The following is a 22462-nucleotide window of genomic DNA, read 5'->3' as shown; positions in this document are numbered from 1 at the left end:
GACCTTCCCCACAGCCCAGCCAGTGAATATCTTTTGCAATTAAATGTAATTTGTATTTGATCGTACAAAATCCTTTATAGTAAAATGTACAAAATCCTTTACTCATAAGAACACAGTTTGAACTGCCCGTGGCTTCATAATACATATTTAAATACTAGGAAAGCCATTCTCTACCAGTTTAAGACTCTTTTCTAAAATAAACACGTATCTGACTCTTGTTAATATTATACTGTTACTATGCTATAACCTGGTTGTGATTTTTTTGGAGGGAAATTAGTCTTAGTCGATCACTAAAACATCAACAGTTACAACTTCAATTTCCTAGAAATTACCGTATTTTCACAACTACAAGGCGCATATTTTTTTGTCTTATATTTTCCATACATAAGGCGCACCGACTATAAGACGCTACAGGGGGAACGTCGACAAAACGGTCAGATAGTTCAGTCAAACTTATTAAGCCCTTAGCATTCCGACGGCTCGCAAATAAGTAAATACGGGAACGTCTGTACGATGTCAGAAATCACTCAAATGCGTCTTTTCACTTATTTTCAAGAAATCGCAGCCACATCACAACCCAAGTCCCTAAAACTTTCAACTTCTTCCAGCTCCTGTCCATGCAACCTTATTTCTAACGCCATGCCCACTCCATCACTGAACACTTCATCATCTTACTCTTCCCAACATTGACACATAACTTCACATCATTCTTCCAAACTCCATTACCAACCTTCTCAATGTTTCCTCAGAATCAGCCACAAGCGCTGTGTCATCTGCAAACAACAACTGACTTACCTGCCACACCGTTCCACTGTTGTCCATCATCTCTACACCTCTGCCAAATACTCTTGCATTCACCTCTCTCACCACGCCATCCACGTACACATTAAACAGCCATGGTGACATCACACACCCCTGTCTCACACCAGTCAACACAGGGAACCACTCACTTGTCTCACTCCCTACTCTTACACATGCTCTGCTGTTCACATCAAAACTCTTCAATGCTTCCAACAACTTTCCACCCACTCCATCAGTGTTCTCGTTTGCCCGCGTCCCTGCGTCCTAGAAGCATAATTTTTGCTGGGGACGCATCGTCTCAAATCAGCGTGCATCCCCGAAAAGTTTGGAGTGCAGTAAATCTTTGTTAAGAAAAAGTAATCGGGTAATAATGACAATTTTGTGGCAATCAATCATCAGTTGAATCGATCACTATTGGCTTAAGTTATTCGGAGGTAAAGGGGGCGGATCCTTTTTATCATTTACAGGCTGGCATAGGCTAAAGCGGCAAAACAAAGCCTGCAATTGGCCGAAAAAGATGAATGTGAATAGCTTTTCGGTTGTCTACGGCATAGAGGAAACCATTCTGTATTTGTAAATATTTTACTCTCCTGGATTTACTACACTCACGGATATAAGAGGACCATGGCTGCACATTATTATTGAACACAACGACTTCGGTGAGCTACTCCGGCTATATATTTTCCCTGTATCTTGTTTCAGACTGAACTCGATGTTTCTGTGATAAGCGGTGCAGATAATGGATGGAATGGAGTGTCTATTTTTAAATTCAACTCAATTCCAAGTGTTTATTGTCATATGCAGAGTAAAGTTGCGAGCGAAAAAGAAAATAGAAACTCAGGAATGGTTGGCATTTCTTGAATCCCAAGACTTTAACCTTCCGAATGATATTTGAAATGATGCATTTGAGTGACATCGTACGGACACCGCATCCGCACGTGTCTTCGACACGTATTTGCTTCTTTGCAAGCTTTGGGAATGTTAATAAGTTGGACTGAACTATCTGACTGTTTTGTCCTCGTTCCCATTGTAGCGCCTTATAATGCGGTGCGCCTTATGTATGGAAAATATAAGACCAAAAACTATTTTTTGGGGTGCGCCCTATAACCCGGTGCGCCTTATAGTGCGGAAAATACGGTATTCTAATTATTAAGATATTGTGTTGTGTAACTTTACAAATAAATGACAGCATATGCAGACATCTGTTTATGCAATTTCTAAAATGTGGACCAGTGTTATAGCCCTGCATTTTTTATTCCTGTTTTTTCAACAATCTATATTAGAACAGTCCCTTTTCTACCTAGATTGTGAAATGTATTCCTCTCTTCCATGTGCACTGCAGCAGACATAACTAAATATAAAGTATAGAATGACAAGTTTATTCATTTATGTACTAAACTAACAACTTTTGATCCATTTTCATGAACTCAGAAACTAACATATGAAAATATTATGACTTTTTACTACAGAAATACATACCTGTCAACCTGCAGGGCTCCATGCCCTTACAAACTGTCGTATTTTCCCTTACGAAATACAAAATAATCTTACACCATAATTTTTTTTCAAACATGTTTATTCATGTAGTTTAACATGTTATATTGTACATGTGTTATGTCATATATATTGGAAATCAACATTTTGTTGTGAGATCCTGAGTTGCTCGACATGAATGAGGTTTATCATAAAAAAAGTTCAAAAATTGAGTAGTTTGGGCGTTCACTGTAGATGGAAAAAACATGCAAATAGAATTAAGTAGAATAATACATTTTCTTATTTAAATTACTAATTCATATCAGGAGGTAGAGCGCTCGTCTTGGGATCAAGAGATCGCAGTTCGAATCCCGGCTCCTCCGCGTACATGTCGAAGTGTCCTTGGGTAAGACACTGAACCCCTGATACCCCCAATAAGCCGGTTAGCGCCTTACATGGCTGCACGGCCGCTATAGGGAAATGTGAAGCACACTGTAAAGCGCTTTGGGAAGTCTTGACTTGAAAAGCGCTATATAAATGCAGATCATTTCATTTCATTTTCTGCGTTAAATTATTGTTGGCGATATACTGATTAAAGGGATAACCACAAACCTTTCTTTTTTTAATTTTCTCCTTTTATACTTATTTTTGTTCTTAACTTCTTTATACAACATAATAATTCGTACTATAATGCATCAAAGCAAGTGAGCCGTTTGAGAGCCGGCTCTCTTTAATGAGTTGAGCCGAAAAAGCCGCTTCTCTAAAAAGAGACGGACTTCCTTTCACTACACAACTACCACGGAATGCAGTTGTGATGTGGCTGCATGATGGGAAATCTCCAGGCGGCAGACGCATGCGCACAGTATCATCAAACCGCTCGCTTCGTTGGCAACGAAAAATAAACGATACCGAGATTGAGGCTACTGCGGCAAACTCGTTTGACTTGACTGATTTGCCTTTTCGTGATAGTCGGTGTCTACCGGATGGTACCCATATTTGACAAATTTGCGTTTTTCCGTACATAATTTCTCGTACGTCGCACACGTCTTAAAATGCATAATAAACCTACTTAAACGGCAAAAACGTACAGCTTGACAGGTATGTAACAACTCTCAATCCATTTTCATGAACTCCGAATCTAACATATGAAAATATTATGACTTTTTACGACAGAAATATGAATCAGTGTCAGTTTTTTTCAGGTCTCATTTTGTAAACATGTTTTTACGACACACCCATGAGTATATTACAGATGAGCCTATCTGGTGATTTTTGTACTGTACAGAAACAAGATTAAAGACACGTGTTTTGTGGCACCAGAGCTTGAGAGCTTGACATTTTTGGACATGTTGCGGCTTATCTGAAAGTACTTATTTATTGAGTGACGAAGAATGGGTGCGGCTGTGTCAATAAAGGCCTAAGCCGGTTTGAATTTTTCTCCGTAGGAAACCGGAGACTCTGGTATCTATGTCGGAGAGGCCACACAATGCAAAAGCACAGGTTGGAACCTGCAATGCAAATAGAGGGGATGACATAAGCAACTCGAGTTTGTTGCTCCTCAAATTTCGATAGATGGTCTCACGTGGAAGAAAATTAAAAATTCCGTAAAATCCGGACTATAGAGCGCACCTGATTATAAGCCGCATCCACCACTTTTTTAGTGATTTGACACTTTTGTACTTAAGCCGCACCTTTGTACAACCCGCGTGCGCACACATTAAAACTTGTGACACAATCACAAGTTTAACCCAGACCAGGCTGTAAGTTCCAGGATGGTAACTAAATAAGTAGTAGACAATCTTAGAACCACAATCGGCATCATGAATGGAAAATGATACCCGTAATTAACATATGATGCAGACTTGTAAAGTCCGGGTCCCGTTGAAAGTAATCCAAGGAAACAAAACGTAGATTTCCAAAGTTAAGGGTGGGAAAAATAAATAACCACTATTGTCCGCTGTGACAACAGACAGATCTACCGGTAACTCAGCTTTACCCCACTTCCCATCAGCCCGCGTTTGCTCCGCCCCTTCTTTTTGATTCGCTCGTAGAACACATAACGGAATACATCTCTAAAATAAATACATTACAGAAATATACAGTTGCAAATACATATTATACATGGTTACACATATTTACGAAGAAAGACGGTACACCGAGAGAGTTTTCAAAGCTTTAATAATAATATTATAACTTTCATCCCAAACCGTGCCTGTGAAAGGAACCAACACGCTAGTAGGATCACGTTCGCAATGCATCAAACGTGTCTGTCAAAAGAAAGTGTCCCGTAATTGTGAAATTCACGGTAGATCGTCCTCAACTTCCTCCTCATAACTATCGCCATCAAGGGCGCCTTCCTCATTATCGGAACGTACCCTTCCTTTACAGACAATGTATGCATAAACTTAGAGGTTGCAGTCTTTCCTGGCGCACGTATTCTACTGGTCTTAATCTTACCTTTTATACTCCAGCGCCGCTGGTGGCCGTTAGAAAAATGACATAAATTGGCCGCTTCACTGAATAAGCCGCAGGGCTAAAGGGGACTTGAGACTTAGTGACTTGGACTCGAGTCGACTCGAGTCGCTGTTTTTATGACTTGTGACTTGACTTGGACTTGGCAATCTAAGACTCGGGACTTGACTTGTGACTTGACTTGCCCAAGAAAAAAATACTTGGGACTTACTTGGGACTTGAAGGTGAAGACTTGAGACTTACTTGAGACTTGCACATGTGTGACTTGGTCCCATGTCTGGGCTAAACATTTGGGAAAAAGTAGCGGCTAATAGTCTGGAATTTACGATACATGGGAAATGTAGTTTCCAACTTATAGAAGAAAAAAAACTCAAAATTATTTTTTTCAGAATCAACAGGTGAGACACAATCGTGAAAAGACACCAAATGTATTCAACATTTCATATTGTGCTACCAAAAAAAAACCCAATCAAAATCGACATTGCAAATATATTGCCCCCCTTTATGTTAATACTTTGTACAACCTCCTTTCGCTTCGATCACAGCCGATGTTCCCTCTAAGCTGCGTGTGTGCGCAATTGTACACTACCCAGAGCTTTTCCGAGCACAATAAAATCTAGCCGGCTCACAAAAATCAGGGCTCAAAATTGCTCATTAAGAAGGGAATTAAGTCAGTTACAGTGCATGAAGGTAAAAATACAAGGGTTCCCCTGACGCTGTGTTCTAAATGCAGTATGTAGAAGTCAAGGTCGAAGTAGAACGAAGTTGAGTATAGTTAGTAGAGTTTGTCGAGAACTGGCTTCTTCGGCTCGGCTCACTAAAAGGAACCGGCTCTTTCGGGTCCTAAACGGCTCTTCAGGTTGTTTTTGCCTCTTTAATCCCTACACGACCAAATATTATGTAAAATTGTGCACAAAATCCCAAAATGAAAAAGTAGTGAAAAGCTGAGGAAAAAAAGAAACAAAAGGAAGAGGGAAAAAAGAAGGAAACATTTTGAAAAAAGCCAGAAAAAAAAGAAAAGAACGAAACAAAGGAAAAAAGTAAATAGAGAACAAAAAGAAAAAAGTAACAGCTAGGAAAAAATAAACACGATGACATTTTTTTATAAGGAATTTTTTAAAAAGTAGAAAAAAAAACTGGGAAAAAGAAGAAAAAGTTTGTGTCGCATTCGAATAATTTCCAATGATATCAAGTCAATCTTGTTGCCAACATTGTACTTCCACTAAAAAAAATGTGATTAAATACAGTTGTGTATCGTGCGACCGACTAAATAAGCCCCCAAAAATGTTAGTATTTTGCAACAAAATATATCAGGAAAAAAAAGAAATGGAAATCTTGTGAAAGAATTGTAAAAACAAATGACATTTGTAGGCCTTACAACCTTTGCAATAATACATGAGTCAATTCATTCAAAAGTGAAAAAAAAATTCGCATTGCCGGAAACTCAGCAAAATGTAACGTGATGTCAAGTTTTGCACGTGTTTGATAATGATTTAGTTGCCACACTTGGGATTGCTGTTGCCAACTGTTGTTTCAAGCGTTGCTCACCGACTTTGTGTGAAAATTAGAGGGAACATTGATCACAGCCACAAGTCTTTTTGGGTATCTCTACCAGATGTAGTCTGGATGTAGAGTTAACTCGTCTAGACTAATATATAAATCCCGATTTGCATTTAGTATGTGTATGTTTGTGTGCGTGTGTTTGTATGTGGCTTATAGGCTCCAAAACGGCTGAACCGATTTTCCTGAGAATTTACACACTAGTACTTTAGGCTTCTGGGAATGTCTTGAGCTAGGTTCCGTGTGTTCTTGTAAATGAAAAACCGAGCTTTTTTGATATTATTTCAGAAAGAGTTTTCTTCTTGCCAGACGGGACAGATTTATTTAAACTTCGCTATTAGTTATGCACAGATTTTCCCACCTCAGCTGTGTATACCTGCACGTTATCTCATGTTATCATGGGTTTCTTGGTTTTTTTCCATGTTTGGGACCAAATTTTATGAGGTTGTGGTAGGTACTTTGCAGTGTTTTTATGCCCTCTTCATTTTGATATGATTGCTCGCACAGTGCTCTGAGAGATGTGTCAATTTTGCGAAATCCTCTTGTATCTCATTCCGTCTTTAAAGTTTTTCACAACTTTATCCCGGACCTGCTTGGTGTGTTCTTCGGTCTTCGTAATGCTGCCTGAGTCCATCACTGAACGTGTGCATTTAAGCTGAGACTCAATGCTATCTGCCATTGTTAGTCATTTAGGTCGACATTGGATCATTCAAACTTCAGCAGGGAACTCCTCGAGTCAGCTGGCTGGGCAGAGAGACCCGGGGTGCAATTTCTTCGGAACATCTTCTTTTTAGTTTTTTTTTTTTTGTGGTAAATATTTCATAAAATGATGAAATAATTTGGTCCCACTTCACAGTTGTGTCTCGGGTATTGTTGGCAGGGTTGGGTAGGGTTACTTTAACTGGATTACTTTCAATTACTTTTGGATGACTCCAATACCAAATATGCTCATAAAAGACAAAAGAAACTCAATAGGAATAAAATGACTCCATTTTGTGCAGGCTTGGGGAGTAACCGAATACATGGAACGGCAAAAATGATGTTGGCAAGCTGTTTGGATTGATTTTCATTTTGTTTCTGTCGCATTTGATGTTCGTTTTAGATAGATAGATAGATAGATACTTCAATTCATCCCCGTAGGGAAATTCACACTTCCAGCAGTCTACCCCGTTGTTTATTAACAGATTAACATGATGCCCTAGGGGTGCTTGTAGTGGAGTGGATGACGTCACGCTAGTCCAAAAGTTCGACATCCCTGCGGCAGATGGAAATCTTTTCTTTATGGAAATCCAGGGATACACCACCTCGTGTTAGCAAGTCCGCCTCCTCTCCGATTCCCCCCGGCTTTCGTGTCTCTGTATAGCGGCGCTGAAGCCGTATTGCTCCGGGTAGCTCCGGGTGGCTACACGTTAGCGTCCGGGGTGCTAAACGTGAGCCACATTTCCGCAAAACACAGCAACTGCGCTTCGATGTTTTCCACCAGCACTCGTTGGTCTTATTTGGTAGTGAGTTCACATTTACCATGATTACGGATGGTACCGAAGACTTATAACGCCGCTTAGCTAGCTCCGGCTCTTCTTCCACGATAGGCCCCTTCATCACGCCGGCACGAGAATTCTTCAGGGCAAGGAGTTGATTCCTTGAATAAACACATTTTCGTGTGCTAAAACCCATGTCCATAGGATAGAAGTAATAAATAGTGTAGTTGTCAAAACGGGATGAAAAACACCGAAGATAGGAGCAGACAATAAAACAATAGGGCAGCTGCTGGAAAAGGCAGCAGCTCATGGCAGCGCCGCTTTGATCTAGATTTTGTCGGAGATCAAAGAGATCAAAGCCAGGAGAAAAAGCTTACCACGTGTTGTGAGTCATCATTTCATTCATATTTAGTTTCTTTGGTCTTTTATTAGCATATTTGGTATTGGAGTCATCCAAAAGTCATTGAAAGTAATCCAGTTAAAGTAACCCTACCCAACCCTGATTGTTGGTTATTACAAACAAATTTTTACCTTGAAGTTCTTGGCTAATCAATACTTTCGCTAGGGACTGTAACTTTTAGTCAACTGTTTCTGAATTAATGATTTTGTCCTGAATGAGTGGGTGTGCTAAGCTGTTGCCAAATGCTTAAAAATGAATTATGAGCTCATTTGCTTTTCAGCAAGTCATTCCCTTGGAGGACTCTGATCGATGTTCTGAGAACAACTCCTTGTCATTTCATCTCCATCCACTAAAATACAGTACACAGCTCACCAAGGTCAACCAACGTATCAGGCTACTATATTTCCACTGTGCATTTTTTAGGAAATGCGTACTAACAAAATTGTAATTGTAACTTGTACAATGCAAATGGAGCATTTTTGCTTTTACCACCATTAGGTTAATCGTTTGGCGTTAGAAATAAGGTTGCATGGACGGGTGCTGGAAGAAGTTGAAAGCTTTAGGTGCTTGGGTTGTGATGTGGCTGCAGTTGGTGGAATGGAGTGAATCAAGGAAGCAAGGTTTTGGGTGCTCTGAGGTGAGTATGAGTATGGATGTTAAGAGGGGACCGTATGAGAGCATGACGGTGCCGACTTTGTTGTTTGGTGCAGAGACTTGGAGCCTGAACGCAGATTTAAGAAGGAAATTAAATGTTTTTGAGATGAAGTGTTTGAGGAGTATGTTGGGAGTGACAGGACTGGATAGATTGAGAACTGAAAATGTGAGAGACAGAACTGGAGTAGTCGTGGAACTGAGAGAGAATACTCGGTTGGTTTGGACACATGGAGAGGATGGATGAGGAGCGAATGTTGAAGAGGATCTACAGAGCAGAAGTCAATGGAAGGAGACCAAGAAGAAGGCCGCGATAGACGTGGATGGATGGGGTTATGAGTGCACTGCAGGAACGAGGTCGAAATATAATGTAAGCTAGAGCTCTTGTTGGTGATAGGAATGAGTGGAGAGGTGTTGTAAAAGGATAGTGGGATGTTTAGACATGTTTAAAGGGATGGGCAGGGCACTCATATGATGCGGCAGGGGTAAACTAGCGAAAGCTGTCGGCCCCTGCTGTTGAACAGAAGACTGTTGTGTCACCCTGACCCGAGTAACACGGCCGCTTTCTTGTGTCCCGTTTCATCTGGAGGGACGGAAGCATGACCAACTTAGGTGCCTAACTTGTTTGGGTGTTTGGGCATTTTGGTTGGCCCTGGTCCAAACATTTTTGTGTGTATTTTTTGCTTTTATTTTCTTTGTTATTGTATGTGTTTGTATCGCTGTCAGTCGCCCCTCTTGAGGAATATGACCAAGGTAGATAGATTGATAGACCTCCCCCTGATAGCATTTCCTGTGTGCTGTCTGCTCAGAACACAATGCACCATTTGTTGGTATCAATGACAATAAAGAAATTCAATTTAACATCCGCAAAGCAATGAACCAGCAATAACCAAAGCCTAAAGTAGGGAGGGGTCTCTGCCACGATCGCGACTTTAAGCCAAGCAATGGCAGCAAATAGTCACTGAGTTTCAAATTACGCGCAGCACTTTTAAATCGATAAACTGTTCTTGACTTTGGCACCGTGTGCCGTCTTCTCTTATGTTACCCTTTATTTTTGTGACCCCCCCGCCCGTCCTCTCAGGCCAAACAGGATGAGCTGGAGGAGCTAAACAAGGAGCTACGCCAGTGCAACTTGCAGCAATTTATTCAACAAGCCGGCGTGCTGCCTGCACAAAGTCATTCCCGCATGGACCTCCAAGAGCAACTGGAGCAGTTAGAACTTGCACATCTTCTCCAGGACGGATACACCAATGGCAGTAAGGCCGCAAGTCGGGCGTATTTAGGGTTGGGTTACTTTAACTTGATTATTTTCAATTACTTTCGGATGACTCCTATACCAAATATGCTAATAAAAGACAAAAGAAACTAAATAGGAATAAAATGATGACTCACAACACGTGGTAAGCTTTCTCTACTGGCTTTGATCTCTTTGATCTCCGGCAAAACTAACATCAAATGCGACAGAAACAAAATGAAAATAAATCCAAACAGCTTGCCAACATCATTTTTGATGTTGGCCATGTATTCCATTACTCCCTGAGCCTGCACAAAATGTAGTACCTTAAAATCCGGTGCACCTGATCATAAGCCGCACGCACTACATTTTACGGGCATTATTGGTTTTGTCCTTACACAAGCCGCACCTGTATATAAGCCGCATGCGCCCACATTAAAACATGTAGCAAAGTCAAAAGCTGATCTCAAATTTGACTACGTGACACGATATAGTATACAATCCAAACACCACAATCGGCAACATGAACGAAAAATGATACCTGTAATTAGAATTTACTGCAGACCTTTAAAGTCCGAGTCATGTTGAAAGTAATCCAATGAAAAAAAATGTATATTTCCAAAGTTAAGGGTGGGAAAAATATATCCCGGTATCCACTATTGTCCGCTGCAACAACAAACAGATTTAACTCAGCTTCACCCCACTTCCCGTCAGCCCACGTTTGCTCCGCCCAGTTCTTTCTGATTCGCTCGTAGAAAACATATCAGAAAAAGTCTCTAAAATAAATACATTACAAAAATAAACAGTTGCAAATACATATTATACATGGTTACACATATTTACGAAGAAAGACTGTACACCAAGAGAGTTTTCAAAGCTTTAATAATATTATAACTTTCATCCCAAACCGTGCCTGTAAAGGGTAGCAAAACGCTACTAGCAACACACTCGCAACACAGTAAACAGCTCTGTTAAAAAAAACATACCGTACCTGTAGTAAACACGGTTAACCGTCCTCATCTTTCTCCTTATAACTGCCGCCATCAAGGGCGACTTCCTCATTATCGGAAAGAACCTTTGTCAGACTGACAAACTAAGAGGATGCCGTCTACCTCGGCGCACCTATTCCACCGGTCTAAATCTTACCTGTTGTACTCGAGTGCCGCTGGCGGCAGTTAGAAAAATTCTATAAACTGGCCGCTTCACTGAATGAGCCGCAGGGCTGAACATTTGGGAAAAAAGTAGCGGCTTATAGTCCGGAATTTACGGTATTTTTATTCATATTTTTGTCTTTACTGGCATATTTGGTATTGGAGTCAACCAAAAGTAATTGAAAGTAATCACGTTAAAGTAACCCTACCCAACCCTGGGCGTATTTCATGTTGTCAAGATGTCGCCTGACATATTTCTGTTTTTATTTTAGCGGAATCGCCGCCTCGACCGACTGCCAAGCAATTCTTGGGGCATCCGCGTAACTTACAGCACCCCCTGGTGTCCAGCCTCAACCCCGAGGGTGTGTATGTGTGAGAACCTCTTGCCTCCCACGCCCGTCCCGTTACGCCCGTCCCATTACGCCCGTCCCGTTACGCCCGTCCCGTTACGCCCGTCCCGTTACGCCCCTCTTCTGCCTGCACCCTGGAACTGTTGACCCTCCTCCTTCCTTTTTCCCTTCCCGGCTTGTTTTTTGGTGTTGGGTTCTGGAAACTTTTTGCAAGGTGGAGGTTCCTGCTATTGCTCAACTGCTTTTATATATCAATCCCCTCCAATTTAACATTGAATGAATACTTTTATTTCGAACATTAAAATAAAAACAGGACAAAAACAATGAGTCAACAACAAAATAATATTACCGTAAATTCCGGGCTATAGAGCGCACCTGATTATAAGCCGCACCCATCACATTTCAAGAGGAAAACCGATTTTGTACTTACACAAGCCGCACCTATATATAAGCCGCATGCGCCCACATTAAAACATGTAACACAATCACAAAATTTGCCCAAACCCGGCTTTGAGTCCCGCGATTGTAACTGAATATAAAGTACACAGTCCAAAAACCACAGCCAGCAAAGTGAACATTAAATGATACCGGTACTTACGGTTTGATGCAGACCTGCAGAGTCCGGGTGCCCGTTGAAACTAATCCAAGGAAAAAAAAGTCTATTTCCAAAGGTAAGGGTGGGAAAAATATATATCCACTATTGTCCGCCGCGACAACAAGTCTCACTCACCTTTACCCCACTTCCCGTCAGCCCGCATTTGCTCCGCCTTTTTGACACCCGTGCATCAGAAGATCTGTTAAAAACTCCAGGCGGGAAAGCCAGGACAGAAAAACAAGATCAGGCCCGCTAAGGGATTGAATCCGGCCCGCGAGACAACACTTAGAGAAGCGCAAGAGAAAAACAAGCTGCAAGTTGAAATATGTCAACTTGATGTTGCCATAGAAAGGTGCCTCGAACAAAGACGCAGTACTTGTATTTATTTATTTCTCTCTCTCTTTTCCACCCCTTACCTCCCACTCTGTCTCTGTCTCTTTCACTCTCTGTGTCTCTCTTTTTCTCTTCCTTTGTTGCTCTTTGTCTATTTCTCTCTCTGTGTCTTTTAACCTCTTTTGCTCTAACTTCCTTTTTTCCTTTTCTCTTTCTCTCTTCCTACCCTTTGTGCTTTCTTTTCTCTCCTTCTGTCTTTCTATTCCTCTCCCTTTCTTTTCCCCACTCTCACGAATTTTTATCTTTTGTTTCTCACGCTCTCTCCCTCTCTCTCTTTTTTTTCTTTGTCTCGCCCTCTCTCCTTTTCCCTCCCCCTTTCTCTTATTTATTTATCTCTTTCTGTTTAATCTACTAGTCCGGCCCCCGGACAGAATGTTTGTTCTATCGTGTGGCCCCCGAGTTCAAATGAGATCGACACCCCTGCTCTCTACCAATCTTTTATATAACTTCAGCTTAGAAAATAATGCGTACAAAAAACAAAATCACGGGTAACTTTTGGCCAGGGTGTTAAAATATTTCCCACAATTGCCCAACTGACTTTTCTGCTGTATGGCCACAAACAAATGTGCTCAAATGATTGACTTTCTTTATGATCAGTAAAATTGTGCGAGGGGGGGGGGCAGCGTCCGATCTCTTAAGCCTTGTACTTTGGTGATAATCCAAAGAGCAAGAGCCTTTTGCGGAGGGCTCTGCATGTTTTGCACTTTGCCATTCTTATCCTGTGTAAAACTTTGATCTTTTTGCACGTCACTAAGAAGGATTTCTGCTCTATATTTCAACTGAAGCATACGCTCTTAACCTTTTTTAAAAAAAAAACAAAGGCTATGGTCTTGAAAACGTGCAAAGAGACCAAGGTGTAAGCTCTTTGATTTTTCTTAGCTTGTTGTGAATGTGCAGCGTTGTTTGCCCTTGTTGCAAATAACATTTGACCTTGATTCTTCCAAGCTTGTTGTGAATGTGCCTGGTTGATTTACCGTATTTTCCGCACTATAGGGCGCACCGGGTTATAGGGCGCACCCCCAAAAAATAGTTTTTGGTCCTATATTTGACATACATAAGGCGCACCGGATTATAAGGCGCTACAATGGGAACGTCGACAAAACCGTAAAATAGTTGAGTCAAACTTCTTACCCGCTTAACATTCCCAAAGCTTGCAAAGAAGCAAATACGTGTCGTAGACACGTACGGATGCGGTGTCCGTACGATGTCACTCAAATGCATCGTTCCAAATATCATTTGGAAGGTTAAAGTCTTGGGATTCAAGAAATGCCAACCATTCCTTAGTTTCTATTTTCTTTTTCGCTCGCAACTTTACTGTGCATATGACAATAAACACTTGGAATTGAGTTTAATTTAAAAATAGACACTCCATTTCATCCATTATCTGCAGCGCTTATAACAGAAACATCGAGTTCAGTCTGAAACAGGATACAGGGAAAATATATAGCCGGAGTAGCTCACCGAAGTCGTTGTGTTCAATAATAATGTGCAGCCATGGTCCTCTTATATCCGAGAGTGTAGTAAATCCAGGAGAATAAAATATTTACAAATACAGAATAGTAAAAAATGCTTTCTCTATGCCGTCAACCACGTGCTATTCATACTCATCTTTTTCGACCAATTGCAGGCTTTGTTTTGCCACTTAAGCCTATGCCAGCCTGTAAATGATAAAAAGGATCCGCCCCTTGACCTCCGAATAACTTTAGCCAATAGTGATCGATTCAACTGATGATTGACACATCTTTTTCGGCCAATTGCAGGCTTTGTTTTGCCGTTTAAGCCAATGCCAGCCTGTAAATGATAAAAAGGATCCGCCCCCTTGACCTCCGAATAACTTTAGCCAATAGTGATGGATTCAAATGATGATTGACACATTGGTTAGCCAATGAAACGCCGGTATATAAATCCCAGCATACACCGCGGGCTACTCCACGTTCGGGGGAAAATGGAGTCGGCGGCTGTTGCGTAAGTTGCGAGACCTTGCGACTTAATATTGAGCCATATATAAGGCGCACTGTATTATAAGGCGCATGGTCAGCTTTTGAAAAAAATTAAGACTTTTAGGTGCGCCTTATAGTGCGGAAAATACGGTACTTTAATTGTATGGAGTATCTATACTCCATACAATAAAGTGCCATATGTAGAAGTTAATGGATAAATATATGCCATATTGATTATTGAACACATAGATATATTGCATAATATTCAGATTTGTTAAGGGTGCTTGAAGTTGTGTTTTAAAGGATTGAAAATTGCTTGGATTTTGTACTTGTAAGTGCTTGACATTTTTACCATTATTCAAAGTAAGTCTTCTTAAAATTGACGCGAACACTGCTCTCCGCTGTCCTCGCCATAGTGTTCCTTCCCCTGTGGTTAACGGCATCTGACATTAGTTTGTATGCATACCTGTCAACCTCCGTTTTAAACTAACGCGTTCTCCTTATGTCAAGCTCGACTCCAATAATCCACGAGTTCAGGCACTCTTCTCTGCTGGTTGATTTCATTTTGAAATCTTTGTTTCTATCTTGTGTTTAACACAATTTTGTCCAATAATGGACGAAGCAATCTGTTCCGTGTTGTTGTTAAAATCAAGGGATGGTTATCCCGACTTGTTTTTGTGTCTTGCAGTCCTGACATCCCGGGAGTCGTCGTGGCAATAAAACATGGACCACAGGGCCAAGGGAAACTTTTATGTCACCATCGCTTCCTTTTTAACTTCTTTGAATTATGAATACTGTAAATACACAAGTCAAAAACGTCTTTGACATTTTGCTATTCTGAGCGGTACTAGTCATCTGTGTAAAATGTAACATTAAAGAGCACTTTGCTTAGAGAGATTATTACAATGTCATTAAATATAATAAAGATATCTTCATGTTTAAATAATTGTTTTTGCTTTTTGAGTCCTGTAAGGTATATTACATTTAGTTATTTGTAATTTTCTCAGTTACTCACGTTACAAATGGCTCTGATGGAATATACTTGCTTTCATACTGTTTTTTATTCTCTGTTCTCTATTTTTCTACTCTTTTATATGATTCTGTTTAAAAACACGCATACTTTCAGTCTTTATTTTGAAGGGTACAGGAAACTCATCATGGTATGTTTTTACAACTGCTTGACTTCTTCTAATAAAAAGAATCGCGTCACCGGGCCACGGTGAGAAAGAGGAGTCATTCAGAGGAGTGGGTCTTCCTTGACTCTCATATCAGCCAAAGATTAATATCCCAAATTAATCTGACAGTCCTCTTGATTGTAGAATAAAACTTAATGTGTCTGTAACCTCTAGTGTAGTGTTTACCAGCTCGTGGCTCGGGAGCCAAAAGTGGCTCGTTTACCCGTTTTAGTGGGCTGTGGGCCTTTGTTTTAATAAAATCCTAAAAAGAAAATAAAAGAGGGTCAATGACACTCCTTAAGAGTAGATGGCGATCATGCCCTACTTGATCTCTTATACCTGTTCAGTCAATGCGAGAGAACCACGTCTAAATTTTTTGTGATTTTGTTGGTTTTCTTTCCTTTTTCTGCACTTGATAATGGGTTATGAAAAGTAAGTGATAAGGGAAAGGAGAAGTGGAAAACTGATGACAACAATCCAATCAAAGAAGGTAATGGTTGTCAAATATGAAAATACAGTGAACGTCGGTTTTCGAACGTCTCTCAGTTCGGACAAATCGGTGTTCGACCAAAAATTTCGGGAAATTCTTGCTTCGCTGTTCGGTCAAAAAATCGGAGTTCGAACGCCGGTACGCTAGGGTGCGATGCTGAGCGGCGTACGGGTGTTTTAGCCCCTAATTATGCCTCCGAAGAAGGTCGGTGCGAGCAGGACAGGTGAAAAAAGACAAGTTGTTCGTAAAACTATTGCCTTTAAGAAAGACATAATAGCTAAATATGAAAGAGGTGTACGAATTTCCGATCTTGCTAGTGAATACAGCGTGGCTAAATCTACTATCAGTACGATAGTAAAGAATAAGGAGGCTGTGAAATCGAGTGATGCGGCTAAGGAAGTTAGCGCTATAAGCGAGCAACTGCCGCAAGTTTTGGAAGAGGTTGAAAAACTTTTGATGATTTTTCTCTCCCCACCGTCCACCACAAAGGTAAGAAATCCTATTCATAATCCTTTTTTTATTTTTACACGTTCATGTTAGCGTCATCTTTCGTACGGAAGATTACGCTAACGCGAACGTACGATTAGCCTGGGTTAGCTTCATGTTAAACATTCAGGGTGTTGGAACGGATTAAAACGACTTAACATGACTTTTAATGGGAAAAACGATTTTCGGTGATCGACCAAATCGGTTTTCGAACAGGGTTCTGGAACGGATTATGGTCGAGAACCCAGGTTCCACTGTAGCTTAGAAGTCATGGAAGCACTGCTGTTAGGTACAGTAGTTTTAAAATGTTTTTTTTTTTAGCTTTTTTTTTTTTTTACTAGAAAATTGATCTTTATTATCTTTTGAGCAATTATCATTAATTAGGTAAACCTTTTAAAAAAATATTTTAAGTATGAGTTTCTTTTAGTACGTGGCTAATTTACAGCAGTTTTAGGGTGACGGTTATATACCATAAAGGCTTATATGCGAGTACATACGATACTTGAAGATGTTTTGGAAAAAAAATCTAAATAAAGATATTCTGTCTCTGCTTTAAACTGCACAATTCTTTCATCCGAAGAATTTGAGATGAGAAATGTTCTTCTTGATTCGGGTCACTGCATTATGGTGGGTCCACAAGGGAGACCAGTTGAGAACCTCTCCTCTAGCCCATAGCATGACTTGATTCGGCCCGCTGTAAATTTCTGAGAATATAGAAAAAAACATTCTCACGGTAATTTCTATCAAAAGTTATGATTTTAATAATAAATGCAAACCAAATGCTCCCTCTGCCTGCTAGAGGGCAGTAAAGGATTTACTCTCAGCTTTATGAGGTCCAGCCTAGATCTATCGATCTGATGTACCGCAAATTCCGGACTATAGAGCACACCTGATTATAAGCCGCACCCACCACATTTTAAGAGGATAACCGCTTTTGTTCTTACACAAGCCGCACCTGAATATAGGTCGCATGCGGCCCACATTGAAACATGTAACACAATCAAGAATTTAACCCAGACCCGACTTTGAGTCCCGCAATTGTAACTGAATATGAAGTACACAGTCCAAAAACAACAGCCAGCAGATGGAATGTAAAATGATACCGGTACTTAAGGTATGACGCAGACCTGCAGAGTTCAAAGCTTTAATAATAATATTATAACTTTCATCCCAAACCGTGTCTGTGAAGGGTAGCAAAACGCTACTAGGAACACGCTCGCAACACAAAGAAACGGGTCTGTTAAAGAAAAAATACGGCACTTGTAAAAATCACGGTAAACAGTGCTCAACTCCCTCCTTATCACTGACGTCATTAAAGTCGACTTCCTCAGTATGGGAAAGATACTTTGTCATATAGACGTCGTCCTACGCTCCTTTAATCAAAAACACGCTCGCAACACACACGCATATATTCCACCGGTCGAAATCTTACCTTTTGTACTCGAGCGCCGCCGGCGGCTGTTAGAAAAAGTACATAAATTGGCCGCATCACTGAATAAGCCGCAGGGTTGAACATTTGGGAATAAAGTAGAGGCCTATAGTCCGGAATTTACGGTAGTCAAAACAAGTCATATTTATTCGTATACCCTTTAATCACAAAGAGTCTCAAAGGGCTGCACAGACCACAGATGATTGCAAACCACAGACTATTATGACACCATCCCCTGATCTCAAACCTACATGAGGGCAAGGAAAAACTCAAAAACCTCAACATGAGGAAAATGAAGAAACCTTGAGAAGGGACCGCACATGAGGTCATCCCCCTTCCAGGATGACCAGACTGCAATGGATGTTGTAATAACAATTAATCCACAGATATCGTCAACAGGACATATAGGTCATTCATAAACTAAAGACTAGAAGTGTGTTTTAAGCCAGGATTTAAACATGTAGTCTAAAGTAGGCTAAATGATGAAGCATAATACAGGAAAAACTACGGTACGGTAAACATTTTAAGTTTATATTCTTTTAAGTTTATATTCTTTTGCTAAGGGCGCATGTGCGGCACAGTTCAAGTCTTGGGAACCTCCTGCGTGGGTTCAAATCCAGCTCCAGACTTCCTGTGCGGAGTTTGTATGTTCTCCCCGTGCTTGCGTGGGTTTCCTCCGGGCACTCCGGTTTCCTCCCACATTCCAAAAACATGCATTTCAGGTGGATTGGCCGGTCCTAATTGTCCCTAGGTGTGAATGAGCGAGCGAGTTGTCTGTCCCCGTGTGCCCTGCGATTGGCTGGCAACCAGTTCAGGGTGTCCCCTGCCCACTGCCCGATGATTGCTGGGATGGGCTCCAGCACCCCCGCGACCCTACTAAGGATAAGCGGTGTAGCTAATGAGATGAGATGAGATTCTTTTGCTGACCCGGTAGCCTAAGAACAAAAAGTCTGGAATCTGACATCCCTGCTTTAGCGATATAATCCTGACAGGGTTGGGTAGGGTTACTTTAACTGGATTACTTTCAATGACTTTTGGATGACTCCAATACCAAATATGCTAATCAAAGACAAAAGAAACTAAATATGAATAAAATGACTCATTTTTGTGCAGGCTTGGGGAGTAACGGAACACATGGAACGGCAAAAATGATGTTGGCAAGCTGTTTGGATTGATTTTCATTTTGTTTCTGTCGCATTTGATGTTAGTTTTGCCGGAGATCAAAGCCAGGAGAGGAAGCTTACCACGTGTTGTGAGTCATCATTTTACTCCTATTTAGTTTCTTTTGTCTTTTATGAGCATATTTGGTATTGGAGTAATCCAAAAGTCTTTGAAAGTAATCCAGTTAAAGTAACCCTACCCAACCCTGCCCGTAGGGAAATTCACATTTCCAGCAGTATCCTTGTGTTGAAAAATAAAATCATAAAGAAAGCAGGCAGTGTTGATTAACAGGATGGCCTCGGGGTGCTGTGTTGTAGTTTAGCCACAGCGGAGTGGATGACGTCACACGCTAGGCCAAAAGTTGGACATCCCTGCAGCAGATGGAAACCTTTGTGCCCAGGGTTACACCACCTCGATTCACATAGAGAGCGAGTCCGTTTCGAAACAATACACCTCAGATGATATTTTGTCGCTGTCATGTTGATAGATGGATAGATAGATACTTTATTCATCCCCGTAGGCAGGGTTGGGTAGGGTTACTTTAACTGGATTACTCTCAATTACTTTTGGATTACTCCAATACCAAATATGCTAATAAAAGATAAAATAAACTAAATAGGAACAAAATGAAATTTTGTGCAGGCTTGGGGAGTAACGGAATACATGGAACGGCAAAAATGATGTTGGCAAGCTGTTTGGGTTTATTTTCATTTTGTTTCTGTCGCATTTGATGTTTGTTTTGCCGGAGATCAAAGCCAGGAGAGAAAGCTTACCACGTGTTGGGAGTCATCATTTTATTCCTATTTAGTTTATTTTGTCTTTTATGAGCATATTTGGTATTGGAGTAATCCAAAAGTCGTTGAAAGTAATCAAGTTAAAGTAACCCTACCCAACCCTGAATCCTGACCATGACATTTTAAAAATGAGACTAAAATTCATGATATGTTTTCAATTCTTCATGCTTTCTAGGGGGTAATGGACCCGATGATGCATTATTATTTCTTGGCTATTCTTCCTGGAAGCATTTGGAAGTGATTGAAAAGCGCACCCTTGCATAAAGCAGCCACAAACGCTGCAACCTTCTTGGCATCAAGTCTGTCACTTTTCCAGCCGACGGGATAAAACAGATGGATAAGATGTGACCATCAACTCATGTGTACCTTCGAAGGGACCGCAAGCAGTTAATGACCTCCGACCACCAGGTGATGTTTTCTATGCCAGTGTACAGTGTAACATGGGTTCTCGACCATAATCCGTTCCAGAACCCTGTTCGAAAACCGATTTGTTCGATCACCGAAATCGTTTTTCCCATTAAAAATAATGTAAATCGTTTTAATCCGTTCCAACACCCTGCATGTTTACCATGAACGTAAACATAAAGCTAACCCAGGCTAATCGTACGTTCGCGTTGGCGTAATCTTCCGTACGATAGATTACGCTAACATGAACGTGTACAACTAAAAAAAATCAGGTCGTTTACACGTCATTTAGCACCCGGGTCTCCACAAAAAGTGGTGAGCGGTTAAAGGATAAAGAAAAGAATTATGAATAGGATTTCTTACCTTTGTGGTGCTCAGCAGAAGCCATGCTGTATGTATAGCAAGATCAGAAACTCGCACACCTTCTTCATATTTTGCTATTATTTCTTTCTTAAATGCAATTGTTGTACGCACTACCCTTCTTTTTTCACCTGTAGCAACTTTGCTGCTTGCACCGACCTTTTTCGGAGGCATAATTAGGGGCTAAAACACTCCGTTCACCGATATCTAAAGCGAAAGCAAAAAGAAGTGCGCACGCACGTCATAACAGTTCTTCACGAGGGGTGGGGGCAATCTACACGATCTACATCCGTACGCTGCTCAGCATCGCACCCTAGCGTACCGGCGTTCGAACTCCGATTTTTTTGAACGAAAAGCGAAGCAAGAATTTCTCAAAATTTTTGGTCGAGAACCGATTTGTTCGAACTGAGAGGCGTTCGAAAACCGAGGTTCCACTGTACTTCATATGATGTTTGCTAGAGGCCACAGAAAGGGTATGTCCCAAGCAGGGCTTTCAAACTGATTTGAGCCTCGGGGCTGGGGAACTTTTGGAGGCTCACAACTAGATTACGATGATGACTTAGTAGTGTTACATTCCCATACCTGTCAAGCTGTATGTTTTTGCCGTACAAAGTAGGTTTATTATGCATTTTAAGATGTGTACGACATACGAGAAAATCTGTACGGAAAAACGCAAATTTGTCAATGATGGGTACTGTTACAATGTATGTGTTTCACCCTCAAACACCTGTGGGTATTGCTCCCTGATCTGCTCCTTCTCCAGTGTTTGTCCTTTGCCTATAGCGTACGCCAGTAGGGCACTAACCTCTACAGAAAGAGGATATGCACAAATAGAAAAGGAGTGTCTTGCCATTCTATTTGGAGTCGAAAAATTTCACCAATACACCTATGGCAGAAAGGTAGTGGTACAGTCTGACCATAAACCACTCGAAACCATCACACGGAAGCCTCTGCTTAGTGCCCCAAAGAGGCTACAAAGAATGCTATTAAGGCTTCAGAAATATGACGTGGATATAGTGTTTGTTCCAGGCAGGCTGATGCTTGTTGCAGATACGCTGAGCAGGGCATACCTACCAGAATGTGCAGTTGAGGGTTCAGTTGAAGCTGAAGTTGAAACGGTGAATATGATTAATTACTTACCCATTTCAGGGGAGAGACGAAAAAAAATCCAAAGTGAGACTGAACAGGACCAGGCCCTCCAGGTGCTGAAACAGAGAATACTGCAAGGATGGCCGGAAGAGAAAGGACAGGTTGAGCTGGAGGTGAGGCCATATTTTTCTATGCGAGATGAGCTAGCTGTACAGAATAATGTAATCTTTCGGGGAGAAAGGGCTGTCATCCCAACAGCTCTAAGACAAGAAATTATGGAGAAGATTCATGCCTCACATTTAGGGATTGAAAACTGCATCAGAAGAGCAAGAGAATGTGTGTATTGGCCGGGTATGCATGAACATCTTAAGACATATATAGGGAAGTGCCAAGTGTGCAGGGAAGTAGACACTCGACAACAGAAAGAACCATTACTGAGCCATGACTTCCCATTGAGGCCATGGGCAAAAGTGGGTACAGATATTTTCACCTTTAATAATAAAGACTACGTAGTGACTGTGGACTATTTCTCAAATTTTTGGGAAGTTGATTATCTGCCTGATACCAAGTCCACC

The 22462-nt window shown here is 41.0% G+C and overlaps 2 protein-coding genes across 3 annotated transcripts in view; one reads left to right on the top strand and one right to left on the bottom strand.

The window, feature by feature from the left end:
• rassf7a (Ras association domain family member 7a) overlaps positions 1-15444 on the top strand; it is a 63777-nt gene extending 48333 nt beyond the window's left edge. For both annotated transcript variants that reach the window (XM_088339531.1, XM_088339532.1), the window contains exons 4-6: positions 9917-10091; positions 11493-11582; positions 15187-15444. In XM_088339531.1, coding sequence (XP_088195657.1) covers positions 9917-10091; positions 11493-11582; positions 15187-15218 — 297 coding nt within the window. In that variant the 3' untranslated portion in view covers positions 15219-15444. The remainder of the gene's footprint in view (positions 1-9916; positions 10092-11492; positions 11583-15186) is intronic.
• The window catches only part of LOC148362089 (G protein-coupled receptor 22-like), a 210877-nt gene that overhangs the window by 102510 nt on the left and 85905 nt on the right, over positions 1-22462 (bottom strand). The gene's annotated exons all lie outside the window — the stretch shown is intronic.

This window comes from Urocampus carinirostris, chromosome 7 (assembly GCF_059441175.1).
Source record: "Urocampus carinirostris isolate Australia breed hairy pipefish chromosome 7, RoL_Ucar_1.0, whole genome shotgun sequence".
NCBI lineage: Eukaryota > Metazoa > Chordata > Actinopteri > Syngnathiformes > Syngnathidae > Urocampus > Urocampus carinirostris.
The sequence above is the reverse complement of the archived record's forward strand: the minus strand, read 5'-3'. Positions and strand labels throughout refer to the sequence as shown.